Below are 20,640 nucleotides of genomic sequence, written 5' to 3'. Positions count from 1 at the left end.
GGTTCCAGCTCGGTACCGTGAATTAACCGGTAGGTTATTTCAAGCTACGTGACTTGAAACGTCAGTAATATTGTTGTGGTAGACACGATTTGTGTAGAGCTTTGCTTTTTTGTGCGCCTTTTTAATTGGAATATTTTTGGACAATAAAATGAAAATAAAACGCTAGTACTAATAATAATTTGAATGTAAATAAAGCAATGTTCGTCCCCCAAAACAATATGGCAGGTGGCTGAAACGTAAAGATTATAGATAAAACTCAACTTCTGGCGGAATAAACATATAGTTATCTACATAGAGTGTTAGTAATACGACCATGATAGAAGAAGAAATATTAAGGTTAATATATAAAAATAACCAATAAAATTTGAAAGTTTTAGGTGAATTGAAAAACATTACAAAATAATACTTATAAATTATGGCTACAAAGGTATTGTAAATTATAAAAAACACATACTTCCATATTAATGAAGGTTTTGAATTAACGTGGATGTAATTTTGTGTAATGCATATATTTTATAGGTATAATAGAAACACACGGATGTACCTATATTCCACAATTAATCCATAAAATTTATTTTCTTATTACTTTCATATATTTTCAGGCTGTTAAAACTTTGGGGCTGTTTCAAAAAGCAACAGAATTGGATAAAGGATTAGCTTCTCGACTTCCTGAAGCTTATAAAAAGTTTTATAGAGAATGGAAATTTACTCAACCCGCAGCTGTACATTATATACCAGAACCAGGAAAATGGAAAAGAAATGAAGTAACTGGTGAACTGTAAGTAATCTTGTGTTTTTATTCATCAAATTTTTTAGTAATCAAATTGAAAAGGTTCTGTGAGCTGATTCGTTAGGTCAAGAGCAGTTTTACGCCTTTTATTACGGTGAGATATATCTAGTTGTATGAGCTAATTGGTTAGGTCAAGAGCACTTCACTCCTTTTAGTATAGCAAGATTTCTAGTGATAAGACCTCTTTTAGTCTTTTTATCCTCTGGTAAATACTATTTTGAATTCCCAGAAGTGAGATAAGTAAAAGGTTAACATGTTTTCCTAGCCTTTTGTGATGTTTTGTGTCATATGTTCAGTATTTATTATATACCTTTGACATCATGCAGTATGGCAGCCTTACTGAAATGTTTAAACTACCTATAAAATTATTGCATTTTCAATAATTTTTTTCTCTATATATATTGAATTGTAGTGGATATTGAGTAAATTGGGGATTGTAGGGATTTCGGTGCATGACTAAGGAGGGTTACCATGAAGAGCAATTATCCCCAAAAGATACATTGCTTATCAACATATATATCTGCAAAATAATATAAACTACTTGGTTAAACATAACATAGATGTTATATAAATACGGGACTTTTCAATGTACAAAGAGAACTATGGGAGCAATCAGACTTAGTGTGCTTTTGACCAAATGTAGCCGCGTATACAGTATGTATCATTAGTGTTGTCAGAAGTACCAGTATAAGTTGAGATGTATTTTAAGTGTTTTAAGTGTCAACTAGTAATATAATAGAATCTCAGAGACATGCCTCAAATAGTTCCATTCCTCCTGACGTTCCCAGATGACCAGTTAAATATTCAAATAAATTCACACATCACATTATAGATGTCCCTAACCAAAATTTTTAGGCTAGAGCATTTGAAATAGAATGGAAAGATTTTTATTAATGATAATATAAATAAATTAGGTATGACTATTCAACTCAACTTAGAATCGAACGAAACTGATTAAAATTGAAGCAGTCACTATATTTCTGAAACATATTTCATTTTCAGTTTACCTGTTCAAAATATTCCACTGCCAGTGTTTTATCCCAAAGAATCACACAATCATATTTGGGGTGGAGAGGGAATTGTGCAAGGTTTTCTGAAACGTGATAAATACAGAAGAAGAGTTCCACATTTTTGGGTGCCCATTTTAAAAAGATCTGTTGTCTACTCAGAAGTCTTGGATAAATATATTTCAGTTATAGTTACAGATAGGGCTCTCAATCTTATAAATACCCATTATGGATTGGATCATTATCTGTTGAAGGTAAGTTTAAACAACACCCAATGCTTTAAATATCAAATTTTTAAATAAAATGATTCAACAGACATATTTACCATTAACTCAAATTGCTTACAATGTTGTTACAATTGACCATGTTAACTGAAATACCAATCAGAGCCAATGAAATCACGCTTTAAGTAAATATCCAAACCAGCCTAACTTGTTGCGATTAACTCTTTCAATTGAGTCCAAATTATGTTGTTTTTATTGGACAGAAATATAAATTATTTTTGGTAGTTCAGATACATACATAATAAAACCAATTTGAAATAAAGTAAGTAATTGTTCTTGTTTTTTTAACGGGATATCTTAGATCTTCTCGAAAAATTTCTGATTAGTAGCTTACATTCGTTTCTTTCTTCAAATTTTTTTTATTAATGGACATCAATAGGCTCAATTTTAGTAAGTTGCTATGGAAAGGATTGTGGAGTGGATTATTGGAGTATCTAATTATTGAATTTTCCAAAAAGCCACTATTTCTATCATTTTAACTAGGTAATTTTGTTGCTTTTGATTCTGCTTTTTTCATATTTATCCTCGTCACTATGAAATTTTTATCATATTTGAGTTTTGTCGAATCAACCTTCCTTCTTTTTTCATCATTCTTTTTCAGAATATGATTCTTTAGATACTTGAAAGATTTTCTCTTTATCTCAATCCAAATTTTATATGTAAAGGTAGAAGTAGTTTTTTCGAGCAGATGATTAAAGATTGCTCTATCATGTTGTGTTTTCCTGGATCGACAGTTTCTATTATTGGCCATTGTTTTTTTCTGTATTCGTGAAAACAATTTGCTACAGACCAACATATTGTCTCTCACATTCTCGCTTATTTAAGTCAGACTATCCATTATTTTATGTGCTAATGTTATTATTTTTTTATTAATGATTTCTATTTTTCTAGACACCAGCCTGTGATCTTAGATCATTGTTAGCGTTGACTTTAAAACGAAAAATACTACAAGAATTACGTGACGGATGCCCCACTTTTTCCAATAACCCTAAAAAACAAAAACATGTTCTAGGACAGTATAAACAGTATTTAACGGCGGTAAGTTTTCATTTTATTTATATAGTTAAGATATAGGGATAATATGTTGTTATACTCTCAATTATGCTGTTAAATATTGCCCATTTTTATATAGTGTTTTTTATAATTCACAGTATACTTCCGAAGAAATTGACTGGTATGGCTATTCATTGACAGAAGCATGCAGGATCTTCCAAACTAAAATAGAAGCTGAGGAACAGTCTAAAATAGTTCCTTTAAAACAAGTTTATAGAGCCGAGTTGATAGAAAAATTGAAAGCTGCCTCAATTAGCGAATCTGCCGAACAACCACAACAAATAGAGTAAGTTTGCAAATTTAATTGATTAAATTATAATAAATCTGGTTTGATTTATCATTTCTTTTATTGTAATATATTGATCATTTTTTTCTTGAATTAATATTTTGTTATTTTTGAGATCAAAGTCATGTTTTTCATTTTGTTTATGTTGATACAAATATACTAAAAATGCGATAAGAACTAATCATTAAATAAACCATGCAACAAATCTAACAATTAACAACTTAGATACCTAACTACGTAATTATACTGAACACACTATTTACACTACCACTACAACACCACTCACAATTACATTTTTTATGTATCTGGTATTCTGGTCTGGAATCCTAAATTTTAGGCATTATTGAAACTAACGCAAAAAAATGAAAAACATTTTTACTATTCTTTTTTTTATATGATTTCCACCACATTTCAAAGTAATCGGTCGGTTAGAACTTAAGATATCAAGTTAAACACTTCAACAAAAGTAGTTTGGAGACAAACGTGTTTAAACTTTGAGAAACAATTCCAGTAGAATAACTCGTTTCATTCGGCCGGTTTATATGCTACATTACAAAATTTTTAAAAATCCGTTTAATGACATATTCTTTAAGGTCTGAGCTTCGAAATTATACAAAAAATTGATCTTTTCAAATTTCTAGACTAGGTTACCCCCTTAAGTATTCTTTAGCTTAAACAGTACAAATATTAACAATCCTCCGATTAATTCTACTTTCTAAACATTCAAGCAGGAGTCTTAAATAAATTTATTTCATTAGTCTTTAAATATTCTTCTGGTAAAACATTTTCTATAATTTTCCATATTATCTCATATTATATTTTGGTTTTAGGCAAGCTGAAACTGCTTCATGGTTACAAAAGATGAACCCTTTCGGAAAGAAGCACGAGACATGATACAGATAAAAATAGATTTGTTTGTAGTGTGATTAAATGTATTTCATTCTGTTTTTTGTTTATTTATATGAATTGGAACTTCCAATCACCCACAAATAATAGTTTCATAAATCCTGAAGTATCAGTTTGCTTCAATTGTATAAAAAATATTAATAATAACTATTCTTGTACTGAAATAAATTATTTTATTAATTCAAAAACTGAAAAAGGGTACGATTTTGGAAATTATTGTTTTATCTCTATTATAAAAATGAAAAATGCACCCAGTAAGTAGTGGGTATAAACAAAATAGGCAGAGTGGCAAAGTTTTTAAATCTTCCCAATCCAGAAGAATATAGTGGCCACACATATAGAGGATTTTAATAAAATTCATTTTTAGCCGTACATTTTATTATCTAAAGGCTTTCTATTTTTAGACAAAGTTAGGTAATTTATTATGAGAAAACCCCACACAAGTACATTAGGATATGTATGTTATTCACTAAGCTAGAATAATTCATAATGACCAGCTCATCGTCTAAATCCTTCGTTATTGTTGAACAATTTTATAATGGTCGTCCTGGATATTTCTTCAAATCTGGAGGATTAGGGTTAGGCTCGATCCTAGTCAATTGTTGATAGCTACCCAAAAGTGTATCCCATTTGGTCACAAATCTTAAATTCAGATCAAACCGCTTGAGTACATCCTCGAAAACAGGATATAGGTGCTCTAATACACCGTGATCCAAAGTGGGAAATAAATGATGTAGGCAATGATCACCAAAATTGATCAAAACTAAGAAATGGGATCCACACACTTCTTTGTGTTCCATGACAGAGTCCAGTTGACTAAGACCCCAATCGTAATCTTCTGCATTTCTAAAAATAAATGTAAATGTGATGTTCTGTTCAGAATTTTCTCAAAATTTGAAGATTAAAAAAGAAGTTAAATTATGTGGAATTTAATTGAAATTTATAAAACTGTGTAAGGCGATGTTAAGTATGTCTCTCACACATTCAATTAGTTCAACCCAATTTCTAAGGTTTTAGTTTCATTCAAAAATTTACTCTTTTTATCGAATTTTTAACTTAAAATATATTTACCTTGGGGTGTCTCCATCGTGGAAAATATCTGGGTGATGATGTGCACCATTTAAACCAATGAAAGCCATGAATGTACCGCCAACGGTAAGTATAAAACTCCACATTAAAAGTGTTTCCCACAAAGAACGACCTCCAAACATATACATGATTAATGGTAGCGATAATCCGGTAAGATCTGTTAATTTCAAATTTTGATATTTACATTTCCGGGCGGTAATTATCCTACAACAATATTATACTTTAATCTTAAATGAAAAATATTACCTGTTGATCAAAGTTGATTGAAATAAACCTCATTTTAATGGAGACCTGTTTATCTAGTTACATGTCGAAACAACTGTTTCATCAAGACAATGCACACATCCACGATGGTTGAATTGAACGAATTACACTTCGAAATACTTCCTCATTTACCTTATAGTCCAGATTTTGCTTCCAGTGACTTCTAACTATCCGCTGATCTCAAAAAAATGCTCGCTATTAAGAGATTCAGCTCCAATGAAGGAGCAATTGCTGAAGCCTATTATGAGGTAAAAAACAAATCCTTATACAAGCTTCGAGAAGTTAGAGAAGCGCTGGAATGATTGTATTGGTCTTGAAGGAGATTACATTAATGAATAAAATTGATATTTGGCAAAAAATGTGTTTTTTTTTTATCAGTTCAACGACTTATTGAGCAATGTATTAGTTTTGAAAATGTTATCAATATCCTTTGAACAGTTTTGAACTGTTTGGGTACTACAACAACATTCTCTCACATTTTTTCAATATAAATTGCATCAGACCGTTGAATCTACCTCGATAATATTTTGACCTGTTGATATTGTGTACCTCGGATTGTTTATCAGTCAGGTAGCAACGACAATTTAAAAAAATCTGTCTGGGAGCTTAAATTCAATAATAATACTATATACTTATACCAGCTAAATCTCAGAAGATAATTAATGGTTTAAGCTACTTTTACCTTCGTATTATAGATCCATAAAAATATGTAAGGTAAACAAACGGCATCGATAAAACCGATTTAACTTGTTGAAATAGTGTCTTCGGTACTGGCAAATACTGAACAATAGGTTTAAGCATAGATATCTCCAAATCAATTATGGTGTTTGTATATAGGTGATGACTTAGCACATGAGTTATTCTCCAGTCTCTACAAAAAATTATAATTATGTAACTCTCAATAATCAGTGATTTTTTAAGAGGTGTATGATTTTATTTTGGAAAAAACTACAAAGAAATTGATGAAATCTTTATTGGAATCGATAAAACGATCAGTATAATTTAATGTTTGAGGATGATTTCATGCAAATGTTGGTCACGACTCCGCTTTAGATAGCCCATGCGCAAGGTTCAATTTTTGCACCCTCTCTCCAACATATCGGCCGGTATTTCACGAATAAATGCTTCAATATTGGCTTCCAGTGCGCCAATCGTTGTTGGTTATCCCCATTAGACATTAGTCTTAATATGACCCCACAAGAAATAGTCCAAAGGCGTTAAATCACACGATCTAGGCGGCCAATTGACGAGCCCCAAACGTGAGATTGTTTCACGTACCGTGTGGCATGTGGCACCGTCTTGTTGAAACCACATGTCAGGCATGTCCAATTCTTCCATTTTGGGCAAAAAAATCTTCAATCATCACACGGTACCACTTGCCATTCATGACCCATAAAACACACCAAACAGTGACTTTTTCGAGATGCATTGGTAGCTCTTGCAATGCTTCTGGCTGGTCTTCGCTCCAGATGCGGCAATTTTGCTTGTTGGCGTATCCATTGAACCAGAAATGAGCTTTGTTGCTGAGCACACTTTTTCGATAAAAAAGTGCACATGCGCAGCGCACATTCACCAAATGCTACACGTTGTGGAAGATCGCTTGGCTTCAATTCTGGCACCTAGCTGCACCTTATAAGGCTTTACACCCAAATCCTTTTACAAAATTTTCAGTAACAGAGGCCCAATGCTGCGAACGGCGGTGAATTGACATGGCATTTCACGGTCATCAGTAACACCGGCGGATACAGCCGCAATATTTTCTTCGGTCGTCACTGTACGTTTGCGTGTTAGTGGTTTAATGTTCAATAGTGTAAATTGGGTTCGAAATTTAGTCATAAGCTTCCGAATAGTTCCCTCAGACCAAACTGCCCATAAATTGGAAGAAGTGCGCGATGCATTCTCTTAACCGAACATGAATATTGATAGTAAATTCAATAATTTGCAAGCGTTGTTCGTTTATAAATCGATTCATGATTAAATTATAGACAAAATTGAACTGAAGTTTGACAATGACACAAGACACAATTTACGCGTGATCTGTCAAAAACAATGTTGCCAAAAAGATACCACTAAAAAAATTATTACTTTTGGAACAGCCCCAACATAAATTTCGATAAATCCCTTACCTTACTTGCAACATCGAAAACTGAAAGTAGTACATTCTGAAATTGTCCTTCATATGAGTATAATTATGAGTAGCAATTGTCAACATTCCCAAAATAATTCCTGCTAAATTTCCTAACCAGTAGTTCCAGTCCAAAGTAGCTAAGATGGCAAACAAAAATAATAAAAATACCATTGCATCACATATAAAATTGGTATTTTTCATTGATTGTTTGGGAACATTTTTCAGTACTGGTCGGATTTCTTTTTTAAGAGTTCTATAAAAACCATTTTCATTAAAGGTGAATGGTGAGTTTCGTTTAGTTTTTGCATTTTTGACAAAATATTTTTTCAAAATTTGTTCCGGCAATTCTGTGAGATGATGAACTTCGAAGGCTTCAGTTAAGTCAGTGCCCTATAAAAAAACAAATTAATTAGGAAATAAATGGGTCATGGGGTACCTATACAATATGGACACCTATCCACTGGATGAGTGAAAAGTGAGTATTTGTTGTGTGTTTGTATCAAAATTGTCGGTAATATAAAAATAGGGATCTACTACATAAAAAAACAATAATGTAACTCGAGAAAATAAGCTAGCCTTAGATTCAAAAAGTGTAACTTACATGATAAAAATATTGGTGTAATTTTAAAAAAAATCTTTATCATTATTTATCTATTCAAATTATACTATAATAGGGTATTTGACAAATTTTGGAAAAATGGTTGGTATCAAGTTTCTAAATTTTCAGCTCTACTTCCCACTAAAACCATCATTACTAATAATGCGACGTAGTGACGTCAGTACATAGTAAAACCTTCTTTAGTGTTTATTTGTTTATGTCTTTCAAAACTTGTGTGGCTTACAGTAGTGAAGGAACGAAAAAATTTGTTAGAGCTTGCTTGAATAGATCTTGGATCCTTATCGACTACAAGGTTGAACACAATTTTAATCTAAACATGAATGTTCATATTGATTTTCATAACTTTATAATGAATATTTTGTGCCTAAAATTTGTCAGAAAGATAGCTTAGTTTATATACCATTTTTGTATTTATTTCGAATAAATCGATTCATGTTATAATAGCTCCCTATGACATGTAACTTATTAGGGATATTGAACAAGAACTGCAGGCAGAAGCTGTTACTATACAGCAAAAACGAAAAATTACATTTATAACTGATTTTCCAATATCTACAAGTGTGTTACAGTTATAAAAATGTTCAAATTGCTTGTTTTTCAAAAACATTTAGATCGATAATTTAATTAATATGATCAATATGTTCCATTAATTTGTTAAAAAGAATATCTCAAGTCAAAAGAATATGTCAAGAACACGAGTTGTTTCAGCTCGGCTTTAGAGAGCGCATCTTGCAAAATTCATCGAGTGATGAGGTAATTATACTCAAAATATATTGTGAATGTTTGAGAAACAAGAAAAGATGGAAAGAAAATTTTAACAGGTGTTGCATGGAAGTAGGGAAAGGCGAGGCGGAACTGACCGGTGGGACAGAATTAGATTTGTCCATAATGTCTATCAATTGTCCAATTCCAACGACACTGAGTGAGAACATATACTATGTAGGTACTACTTGTTAGTACCTCGATACCTCTTCAGTTTATGTTGTGTGCTAACATTTTCTTAATTTCTTAAGTCATTTTAGTTATAAGCCTTTTGTGATTTCAATTCAAGGTAATTAATATTCCATTAATTGTAATTTATCGATACTTAGATGGTATAATATAATATAATAAAAACAGCACCGCATAACTTAATATTAACTTGACTTAATATTGATCGAAGAAGATTGTGGTTTGTAACTTGCCGTTTTCGGTTCATTTTAATAATTACAAATGTTTGAAAACCCACTACTGATACTCGACTTGCTGCTAGTCGATTTCAACTAAACACTGGCCCGTGTAAACGATTGTTGTGACTCGACTTGATTGAGCAAACTCTACTAATTAACTTGACTCGAGTAAATTACTTTACTAAATCACTGGCTGCGTCTGAACCGGCCTTATGAGTAAGTTTGTTATTGGGTATCCTATGACTAAATTCTATTGACTGGATACTTTAAATATTGTACATACTAAAATTCTATGGCTTTGCAATCGAATAAACAGCAAATTTGAATAATTTTATACATATTATAGGGTGGCCAGTGAAAATAAAATGGGGATGAATAGATCAACAACAAAATTTTTATTTTGATAAATTTAAATAAATAATGAAAAGTTACTTTTGAGAAGCAAACTCTTTACGATTTTGAGGATTATCTGCAATATCCACTTATACTATATTTGTACGAAGGAACTACATTCTACGTTCAGTCAGAACTAATGAAAATTTCACAGTAAATATATATTGGGAACTTTATCCATAAATGTGAAGTTGAAAATACTTTTTCCAATAGAATTATTTCATAAGCATCTAGTTATATACATTAATTAATAAATGATTACCTTTGTTAGTTTTAGCCATTCTGATCCACCTGGGTGGCTTTCGACAAAATCTGTTAAATCGTAAATACCATCATGGATTCTCCACAGTCCTTCAGCTCCATCAATTTTCGTTCTCCCCTCTAGCCACAAATCGGGAATAAGAGAAGCTCCTTGTAATTTTGTTTCGGGTGATTTAATGCCTAGTGTAGAAGCAGCAATAAACTCAGCCTTGGGAGCCATATCGTGAAATGCGACCTGTGAAACAATAAAGACAGGACCGGATTAAGATTTATAAGGCCCGGGGCTAAAATAATGACGGGGCCCCCTTAAGGAATTCGAAAACCCGGAAAAATTCACAAAATAATATCAATACATTAGATTTGTGGTATCAACACATCAAAAAATACAGAATGATTTCCAAATGATGGGGCCCTCTTGGACCTGGGGCCCGGGGCTATAGCCCCCCCAAGCCCCTAGCTTAATCCGGCCCTGAATAAAGAAAAATCATTCTGTAATCTTTTGTTTTCATTTTATTCCATCTTAAGTCTTCAATTCCCATTTAAAAATTGGGAATTGAACTTGTTATTCAAAGGGATTTTTTCATAATTATGTACAGTAACCGCACATTAATCTATTTGGCTTTTACACACTGTGAAAAAGTAATTGAAAATATTAAAAATTATTTACGTTTATTTATTGAAAGTTACGGTTGAAAATTTTTTTTAATAAAATATCAAATTCATATTGTTCAAAAAAAAACTATCCTCTAAATTACATCGGACGTTTCTATAGATTTTCTTATATTGTATTGACTTGTTTTGTTTTTAAATTAGAAATCTGTTCAATTAAAGGTTGTTACGAATGACATTGAATTTTTATATAATTGTTTTTCAAAATTTTAAAGATATGAATAGATTACATTGACGTTATTTGAATCAGTTTGTTTACTAATTTACTGATAATCTTGAGCAATATATGTTGTTACTAATAATCGACGTTTTTGGTAGTTATTTTCTGTTGTTAAAGGCCGCTTGACATGATGCAAGACAAAGTGCAATGTAATGCAATACGTAATATTTCTTGATCATGCAAGTTCTCGCACTTGCAACATTATCGGTTTGATGTTATTTTATTGCGTGCAAGTTGCATTTCTAGGTAGAAATCTAGTTACTTTTGGCTCAACAGATCAGCTGACTTTCGTGAAACTTAGCTTTATTTTCATTATTAAGCTACGCACAAAATATCAAATGAAATTTGAGGTTAAGATTTTGATTAATACTCTTTTCTGTCCATCACAAATTTCATCTTCACAAACAACACTGTGAAAATTATGCATATAACCATCAATGACATTTTCGCTTGGTGTAATTATTAATTCAGCTACTGCTGGTTTCGTATATGAATTTTCAACGTTAACCATGTGTTGCAAGCATCCTTGCCACAAGTTTTTATCGATGACGGTAGCTGCTTTTCTAGTTGAATTTACAATAGGGTCCTTGCATACCTTTTTTTTGTACCTTAACTACGTTTAGTATATTTTCTTAATCACACACTATTTTTTATTTTTCTTTAAACGGTATATTAGTGCATAAAAACGAATAAATACATGTAAATACCTAAATGACGCGCCAAAACGTATTTGTTTTCGCATAATTGAGTGTGACGTAGAAAGTAAGTAAACAACACTAAAAGATAATACAAATGTTTTAGCATCGAAAGTTTTTATCAAAACATAAACTTCAAAGCTAGTTCAAGCAAACAAATGTGATAATGATGTTACTATAAGAAAGTCTAATTAGTAATTGCGCTAAACAACCAATTACCTCCACTCACAACAACAGAATGGCCTTTGAAAGACGACACGCGGCGACCACGTTTCAGTATTTACTTACTTTCTACGTAATTTTAGTAAATTTAGCTCAAAACTTCCATCTTTATCTTCAATTTGGTTGCATAATAAACCATCATCCAAAATTATGTCTAACGTTTCAAGGGAAAATTCATCGTTTTCTGCGACTTTGCTATGTGGTGAATTGCACTTGCGATTTCGTATTTTGTATGCTCACATTTACCAAAACGACATGGTCATGTGCACATTTACCTGAAAATGTGTACATTTGCTGCAATATCTACTTTTACCGTAACATATATATCACATAACGATAGCCAACTTTTTCCATGTTTCCAAATCACTGAAAACGTTCACTATTGATGGCTGCCAAACGAATACTAAACAACGTGGCATCTTCAAACTAATGCTGTATAAATTGTGTTCTTTTTAATACAAGGGTATTTTTCAAGCAACTACCGCTATCTCTAGGTCAGGCCAGGAAATTCTGGGACCGCTCTCGTATAATGTTTGCTAGTATGTTTGGTTATCCATAAGGGCGTTTTTGAGAACAATATTATTCTTACAATATATAAATTAATACTCCGTTAAGAAGCTATTACAATAATAGCATTCAAATATATTTATTTGCGAGCACTAATCACTAATCCGAAATTCTATTTAATCGGTAAGTATAATAGAGAATATTTTAAATTTTTTTTCATTGATTTTAAACATGGAGAAATCTATCAAACTCTTTCAATGAAAGGTAAGGAGAATCATTTCATGTGGGAGAAAACTTGGGTAAGTGTCCTGCTGTATACTTTAAATTATACTTCAAAAACTTTCCAGAAATGCGCTGCCGCGCTGGTGCGGTCAAAGGATATGGTATGAATATGATGCAACGTAGCTGAATTCAGGTCAAAAGTTCCAATAGATAAAGTCTAAGAATTGTACTTCCACATTTAACATTAATAATTAATATGGCAGCTGAAATGTCATAATACTATCTTAAACTGTTTCAACTATAGACAAAATTATGTGGTTTTCAAGCTATTAAGTAAAATTGACTCAAAACGTTCTTTATCAGACGGCAATCTGTTACATTACGCTCTAAATACAAAAAAAACTTGCCTTAAAAGTGTCTCCTATTTTCCTTCAACTTATTGTTTCAACTGTTATCTAGTATTGTCCGTAACAATATTTATAATTCTGTTTATTTCAAGAAAAAAATTAAGAAATACTTACGACGTAATAAGTACTGCACCACAACTATTTTGAAAATTGAGTCGATGAATCTAAGGCTCTTGTTAAACTGGTGTTTAATCTGTTTCGATAATATTTGACCTTGTGAGCAGATAAATTTAAGTACAAAAATTGTTTATATATAACATAAATTATTTAATATTCAAAATAAAAGAAGTTTGGAAACAGTAAGACATAGTAGTAGTAATGTTTGGAAAGCTACATAGAGCCGGAATCACCAAATCCAACAGATTTGCCACGTCCGGATAAAGCCGGACGTAGCTAGGCTTTTTGATTGTGTGTCAGCCTTAAAAAAATGGTGTCCGGCTTAATAGGCTTTTTATATTTCTCAAACGAACGAGCGCCGAGTGCAGGTGAATCGACTGTCGGTTGCAAAGATTATATACTCGATAGATCTGCCACTCTATAAACATTGACGACAAAGTTCGATCCTAGCGACATCCCTCGGACTGGCTCCGTACAAAAAAAAGATTTCTATAATCAAAGATTTGATCTAAGGTTCATATCCATGCTAATTTCGCGGGAAATTTGAAAATAACTCGAGTAATTTTAAATGCTCGAAGGTAGTTGTCGCATCAAATTCTGAATGAAACAAAAGTATTATGCAAAATACTTTCATTTGCCTAACATTTCAAATTCAAATATTGTTATTTACAAGAAAATATAAATACCTGTAATTAAAATGCTGATTAAATGAAGTATTTTGTAAAATATTTTAGTTTCATTTACATTTATGTGACAACCAGGTCCGACCATCTAAATTTCACAATTAAATGGTTTATATAAGATATAGGTAGATGGAATATTGAAACACGGGATGATTATTATAATTTTTATTTTGTTTTTGACATTTTATAACTATATCCACAAACAAAAAAATTTCCTTCACACTTTAGCAAGCTTAGATGCCTAACGAATTGATTAACTGGGGCAATCTTTCGAAGATTTTATCAGAAAAACTTTTAAAAATATCACAGAATTTGAGACTTTTAAATAATTTCTTCGCTACTGGTACCTGCCACATAAGGAGTGACATGATCTAATCCTCTTTCTTTTGAGCTTCTACAGAATGGTTTATAAATTGGAACATCAACTATTGGGGGAAATAGCAATTCTTTTCCTCTGCATAATTTTTTACTAGGATTCATAAGTAGGTTTATTGTGACAGTAAATATAAGTACTTACTAGGTGAATGTAGAGTTGGCAGTGAAACTTTTTTTAACCTGCCATTGGGGTTTCTACAAATTGGTTCAAAATGAATATCACATATTCTATGTGATGATAATACTGTGTCTGCTTTGGCTTATTTATTCTTAGCAACCAAATTCTGCAAACGTCTTCATTCGTAGGAATGGAATGTCTATAAAAAAGTAAAATAAGGATAAAATCATTATAAATATGAACTTGATTTCAATTTAAATATTTTTATGTTGATAAATAGTAAATTATTAGTCTCACCTTTTCGCTTGCCTAGTGTAAAACGAACGAATCCGTATTCTTGTGCTTAATGCGTGCGTGCTCGAGATCACTCGAGATTAAATAGACCCTAACAAATAGTATGTATTTTGTTTACTACCTGAACTTCTAACAAATGAAGTCCAAGGACGTTACTATGACATTGACAGTATGTCAACTTTGACGTTCATCCTGACACTTGCTCCGAAATTTATAACCACTTTTTATAAAATTTTATAAATATTTACGTGAAATTAATAGTAATTCAAACAAAATACTGCTTACTTCCAAATATGTGATTAGTTTATGTTCAATGGCGTCTGCAGATCTCTCAGATAATGAAAATCATCAAATTGTAAGGGAAATTGATCACAATGAAATTGAGCAACTAGAGGTAGGTATATTTAGTAAATACCAATTGCTTAAAATTTATCAAATTATACCTACAAAACCAACCAATTTGTGACAATTAATGAACAGTTATACTGAATAATTTGAATGTCTGACGATATTTTTAACATTTCCTGCTGTAAAATATGAGCTGTAGTGATTTAAATCTTCTTCAAATATTTTATAGAGAGAGAAACATATTTTTATCCAGGCTCTATATGTTCTTCGAGTGAAGATCAACATGTTTGTATATTTTTTCTTGAAATTAATTTAAAAGTTAGGGTAGTTCTCATAAATTTATATGTTATATTTATGAACTGGCAGCAGTTGCTGGTTACTGACATTTTTTCATTACTCCTTTAGTGTGCTCTCCTATAAACTATTCATATATTGAAAGTTGAGTTGGGAAAATTGAATTATATTACAAATAGGTTTTCTAATCATTTGGTTTCTAAAATATATTTGGAGTTCCATAATTCCCTTTCATTTTAAAAGGCTCCATTCTTGTAAGCCTTTAGAACTAAATACTTTTCTATCATGTGTATTTCATCAATTATAATAATAATTCTTAGATTGTAGGAGAAGGAAGTTTTGGTGTTGTTTATAAAGGAATATGGAACAATACATTTGTAGCTGTAAAAAACATTACTCGAGAGGAAGAAAAAAAAGCTTTTCTTATTGAAGTGAGACAACTGTCAAGGGTGGACCATGAAAATATAGTAAAACTTTATGGGGCTTGCACTAAAGGAGCTCAATTCTGTCTTGTAATGGAATATGCTGAAGGGGGATCTTTATTCAATGTTTTGCATCGTTCAAACTTACATTATACAATTGCACATGCTATGTCATGGGCATATCAGTGTTCAAAGGTAATTATAAACCTTGATATTTATCTAAATTTATTATTGAAAGCGGAAAATTATATTGGTTTCTATCAACACGTGCAAAATCTATGAACTCACGGAGCACTTGCTGCCTCAAATACTACATAATAATCATATAATTTTCTATATTTACTGTATACCTTCTGCCAATGTTACCTTTATTAATGATTACTTTTTTGGATTGGATTTGCTTTAAGTTTGTATTTAATTTGTGATTATTTCACTGATTATTTCTAAAGTTTGTTATGCAGCATGTAAAGTAGATACTTTGAACACAATGGTAGAAATTGCAAAATAAAACTAATGCCAAATTAAAATTTACTCAAAATTCAGAATGCTTCTAGATCAAGATGATGTATGATACTCCCAGATTTATCAAATAATCTTCATCACAAAGAAACTACTTTTCCCTAAAAAGAAGCTTTTTGTTTGATATTTTTCCAATTTCTATAATTACTTTTCACATAAAAATGGTTGTGTAGCATAGATTTTTATGAAAATTTTGTTACTCTAAGGCCACTGTTGTCACATGACTAGACAAGGAATGAGCAATCCTTTGCTTTGATAGATTTTTTCTGCAAACCACTTCTGTGCAGGTATGGAACAAAAGGCATTACATATTTGACAATAATGTTGTCTGAGTAATATTGGGCATTCATAGACCTCATACATATAGAGACCAATTCTAAGCAAACCTTTCTCCTTGCCATTGCCGGACACGCTCACGTCCATCTAGAGCTTTAATGCTAACTCTAGTTTCATCTGAGAACATAACCCGTTATCAATCATAGAGAATATTGAAAAAAATATGAGCGTTAATTTTATCCAGGAGTTTATTAATGTCTTGAATCAAATAATGAAACATTTTGTAAAAAATCCAAGTAACTCATTACATCCAAAAATAATTTGAAATGTAGTATTTTTCAAAAACCATTTGAATTTATTTATTTTTAGGGTGTGGAGTATTTACATGCGATGCAACCTAAGCCTTTAATCCATAGAGACTTGAAACCACCAAATTTGCTATTAATTAATGGTGGTGTTCATTTAAAGATATGTGATTTTGGTACAGCTGCTGACAAAAGTACTTACATGACTAATAATAAAGGTTCAGCCGCTTGGATGGCACCTGAGGTAAGAGTTTTATTCTATTACAATAGACTCTTGTTAATCTGGCAGATATAAACTAGAGTTGTGCCGGATTAGTAAAAACGCCGGATTACTGGAAAATAATATTAAAAATTCGCAAAAAGTTCAAAAGAAGTCGAGTTTTATTTTTAAATTTTAAGTAAACATTACATATTACAGATAAAAATAATCATCTTAGGCTCTGCCTATTGTAAACAGATACGTAAACATACCAACACTTACAGTTCTGGTGGACTATTCCACACATTTCCATGGAGGAAAGATATTGTGAATTTTCTTTGGTTTCCTGGCTTGAAACGACAGTTTTGACACATTTTCTTGAAACCTCTTTAAAACAAGGATATCATTTGCGGAAACATCATATTCTTCTGCCCACTTTATGGAAGTAGCAAAAGCACTCATTGCAGCATAAGATATAAAAAAGATAAGATATAAAAAAAATTGCCATAAAAACAAACTTAACGTAGTAAATCACTACTGTGGTCCATTTGTATACTGATATTGTTTGTTTTTAGTTATAAATATAAATCAACATTTTATTTTTTTATAGGTGTTCACCTCTTCTAATTATACTGAGAAATGTGATGTATTCAGTTGGGGCATTATTTTGTGGGAAGTTCTTTCAAGGAAAAAACCTTTTTACAACCAAGGCGGCTCTGCATTTAGTATAATGTGGGCCGTTCATAAAGGAAAAAGGCCTCCTTTATTACGAAACTGTCCACCTGTAATCGAAAATTTAATGACGTCATGCTGGGACCAGGAACCAACAAATAGGCCAAGTATGGAAGAGGTAAATAAAATACAAACTATAAAACGTGATATTCTAATGATAAAGCTCTTCAAACGTCAGAGATGAGTATTTGTCTTGTCATAAATCTGGTATTCTACAATTCTTTTTGAATAAGAACACAAAATTCGAACCACAGGTCAACTTTCCTTCTCAATATCTTCATTTGTAACTCATATGTGTCTTCCAGAACTTTTACTTCAAAATCATCACAACTTTTACTTTTTTTCAATACGTTTTTTGAAGTGAATCTTTTAGATCTTTCACTATGGATAGCATCACATTATTTTCTATATCTTCATTTGTAATCCATGACCCATGTTTTCTTCTAAATTTATTTTAAAGTCTTCCAGAACTTTTACTTCAAAATAATAACAACTTCTACAACAAAAATTTGTTGAATGTTCAATAAAAATGAAAAATTTGAATAAAGTTAGATTTTATCTTGCAGAAGGAAATCTATTGTAGATTTGTTTTGGACTTTTAGATTCTTTAAGATACTAAGCACTTTACTTTTCAATATAAAGTGTAATGAACAAACGAATTTCAAAATTGTCCTTTACAAAATTCGTATTTTTAACATACCTCGTTTGTAACTTAGCAAAATAATATCTATTTTTTTACTTGGGCGTGTAAACCAGACTGAATTTGACCAATGTCATGGGTTATACGGGATTTGAGGGCCACTGGGGTGTGTGACTTTTAATATAGACCTGCCATTAAGAAAATCTGACATGGTCATATCGCACAATCTCGGTGAGCAGTTCACATCACCTCTATATGAGATGATCACGTCCTCAAATCAATCGTGCATAATGTCTAAATGTTTTCTTGTCCGTATCACCTAATTTATGACAAAAGAAAATTATGAATATTGGCCTATAGTGCTCCATATTTACAGTGATGACCTGGCCAGCAATGTTCTCAAATAAATATGGACTATTGGCGCCACTAGCCTAAAATCCACACGAAATAGTAATTTTTCCAAATGCATTTGAGTTGACCATGTCCTCAAATCGCTCATGCAGAAGTACAATGGAGCATGAGCTGTCTAAACATGTTGGTGTCCATATTATCTAATTAAAGAAATGCTAGAAACTGTATCGGCGCCACTGAAATTTGGTCAAATTATTGTTTAGCACAAACTTTTAAAATAGTTTTCTTCATAGCTTATTGAAAGCTTTCTAGATTTCAAGAAATATGAAATCTGATTCTATAAATCCTTTTGCAATAAAAAGTCTTGTGAATCTCATTTAGAAATGAGTTTGGATTAGTCGATTTCACAACAAATCGAATTTCATTAAATAAGTAAATAAACTTTTCATATTTGATTTTTTTAAAGAGATATTTATCTATCTTACTTTTTATTTTTTAGATCGCCAGAAAAATGGCTGTTATATGTTCATTACTTCCTGGTGCAGAGAAATCTATCCAAACATCAGCATACAATTGTGAAGATGACGAGGACATTGCCGAAGTCGAAGAAGAGGAAGAGCAAGATGAAGAATATTTTGATACAGAAATAGAAGACATTTTCAAAGTACCTATGAATACAAATGGAGATAATGCCGTTTTGACACTACCTCAACCAAATGCAGATTTCTTGAAACCTCTGACTGTGGAATGTGATCCTGTAATTATCCTTTTCAGTATTATTATTTCATCAAGCTATTAACGTCCTACTGAAAGTTCTTCGAACAAAGAAATTGTTTATCAATTACCACCAAATGATAACACCGGTCAACAAAAAAAGTTTTCTTTTTGGGTTCATGATTTGAATTCTGATTCTAGGCATTGAAAAACAATTTTTGGTTTCAGTTTTTTATTTTATTTTATTTTTTTCACCACAGAATTTTATTCACCACATTTTAAGGGTTATATCTCTGAAAGAAGCAGGCTGAGGAAATTTTGTTCTAGGAAAGACCCATCTTAATTTCATACGGGCATTTACTTTATGTACTTTGAAACACCTTATATATTCTATGTATGTAGAAAAAATATTCTCCTTTAGTAGATGGTGGATATTGCAAGTTGTAATAATCTTTATATATTTGCTTAAGTTGTTCTGTATAAATCTTATATACTTATGAATCGCCGATTATATACGATTTTTTGACGTCTGGATTGTCGGCGTTTAATTTTATAATTTAATGGTTTTTTGACATCTTGATCCGTTTTTCAGAAAGCATGGGATCGAGAATTGGAGAGGAGCTATTACATGCAAACTATGGCTGGATTTGATAAAGCGATTCCGACAAATGGCGAAGGTGAGTAATTATCTTATTGTATTTTCATCTTTCGCAATAGATCATCGAAATGAATAAATTTAGAATGAAAATTAAGGACATGGATTCAAGTTACTATTATCATTTTTGGAATTCAATGAACGTATGTGCTATTTAATGGATACACTGGACTTTTGTAGACATTGGTTATAATACGGTGTGGTGATTGTAGTAATTCACCGTTTATTTTGTTCGAAAAAAGTTTTTAAGTATCTCTATACTGCAGGCACCATTCGAGCATAATAGGGTTTACCCTCCCGTGCTTACTTTTAACATAGAAAAAATATATAAAAATAAAAACGGTTATAAAAATGTCTTTTTATATTCGAGGAAATAAAGCTCAAAGCTTAGGAATTTCTGAGCAGTA

The 20,640-nt window shown here is 31.5% G+C and overlaps 3 protein-coding genes across 6 annotated transcripts in view; 2 read left to right on the top strand and 1 right to left on the bottom strand.

Annotated features, from left to right (window-relative positions):
• Positions 1-293: 293 nt before the first annotated feature.
• LOC130898741 (39S ribosomal protein L28, mitochondrial) lies at positions 294-4,367 on the top strand. The gene is made up of 6 exons (XM_057808229.1): positions 294-427; positions 603-778; positions 1,793-2,051; positions 2,973-3,119; positions 3,233-3,420; positions 4,251-4,367. The coding sequence occupies exons 1-6, from the start codon at positions 416-418 to the stop codon at positions 4,312-4,314; spliced, it is 846 nt and encodes a 281-aa protein (XP_057664212.1). The 5' UTR covers positions 294-415; the 3' UTR covers positions 4,315-4,367.
• A 319-nt stretch (positions 4,368-4,686) lies between these two features.
• Positions 4,687-14,911, bottom strand: LOC130898738 (cytochrome b5-related protein-like). Of its 4 annotated transcripts, XM_057808222.1 has the most exons (7): positions 14,782-14,911; positions 14,509-14,683; positions 10,251-10,484; positions 7,806-8,197; positions 6,362-6,550; positions 5,398-5,619; positions 4,687-5,172 (listed from the first exon to the last, which is right to left on the bottom strand). In XM_057808222.1, the coding sequence occupies exons 3-7, from the start codon at positions 10,467-10,469 to the stop codon at positions 4,860-4,862; spliced, it is 1,335 nt and encodes a 444-aa protein (XP_057664205.1). In that variant the 5' UTR covers positions 10,470-10,484; positions 14,509-14,683; positions 14,782-14,911; the 3' UTR covers positions 4,687-4,859. The 4 variants fall into 4 exon arrangements, with proteins under 4 accessions (XP_057664205.1, XP_057664208.1, XP_057664206.1 ...); XM_057808225.1 differs by lacking the exons at positions 14,509-14,683; positions 14,782-14,911 and adding an exon at positions 13,306-13,711; XM_057808223.1 differs by lacking the exons at positions 14,509-14,683; positions 14,782-14,911 and adding an exon at positions 13,192-13,338.
• Positions 14,912-14,928: 17 nt separating this feature from the next.
• LOC130898734 (mitogen-activated protein kinase kinase kinase 7-like) overlaps positions 14,929-20,640 on the top strand; it is a 40,640-nt gene continuing 34,928 nt past the window's right edge. Inside the window, exons 1-6 of the mRNA XM_057808216.1 lie at positions 14,929-15,172; positions 15,741-16,037; positions 17,007-17,186; positions 17,752-17,991; positions 19,364-19,621; positions 20,171-20,255. Of these exons, the coding sequence (XP_057664199.1) occupies positions 15,092-15,172; positions 15,741-16,037; positions 17,007-17,186; positions 17,752-17,991; positions 19,364-19,621; positions 20,171-20,255 (1,141 nt within the window). The 5' untranslated portion in view covers positions 14,929-15,091. The remainder of the gene's footprint in view (positions 15,173-15,740; positions 16,038-17,006; positions 17,187-17,751; positions 17,992-19,363; positions 19,622-20,170; positions 20,256-20,640) is intronic.

The sequence above is a fragment of the Diorhabda carinulata genome, chromosome 10 (genome assembly GCF_026250575.1).
Source record: "Diorhabda carinulata isolate Delta chromosome 10, icDioCari1.1, whole genome shotgun sequence".
Lineage (NCBI taxonomy): Eukaryota > Metazoa > Arthropoda > Insecta > Coleoptera > Chrysomelidae > Diorhabda > Diorhabda carinulata.
The sequence above is the reverse complement of the archived record's forward strand: the minus strand, read 5'-3'. Positions and strand labels throughout refer to the sequence as shown.

What these genes read in the sequence shown, in the direction of transcription:
- LOC130898741 (XM_057808229.1), top strand. An exon ending in AATGAAGTAACTGGTGAACT is followed by an intron (nt 779 to 1,792) that starts GTAAGTAATCTT and finishes TTTCATTTTCAG; the next exon opens with TTTACCTGTTCAAAATATTC. An exon ending in ATAAACAGTATTTAACGGCG is followed by an intron (nt 3,120 to 3,232) that starts GTAAGTTTTCAT and finishes TATAATTCACAG; the next exon opens with TATACTTCCGAAGAAATTGA.
- LOC130898738 (XM_057808222.1), bottom strand. Translation starts at nt 10,469, where the DNA reads ATGGCTCCCAAGGCTGAGTTTATTGCTGCTTCTACACTAGGCATTAAA. An exon ending in AATGGCTAAAACTAACAAAG is followed by an intron (nt 8,198 to 10,250) that starts GTAATCATTTAT and finishes GTTTTTTTATAG; the next exon opens with GGCACTGACTTAACTGAAGC. An exon ending in TATGGATCTATAATACGAAG is followed by an intron (nt 5,620 to 6,361) that starts GTAAAAGTAGCT and finishes ATATTGTTGTAG; the next exon opens with GATAATTACCGCCCGGAAAT.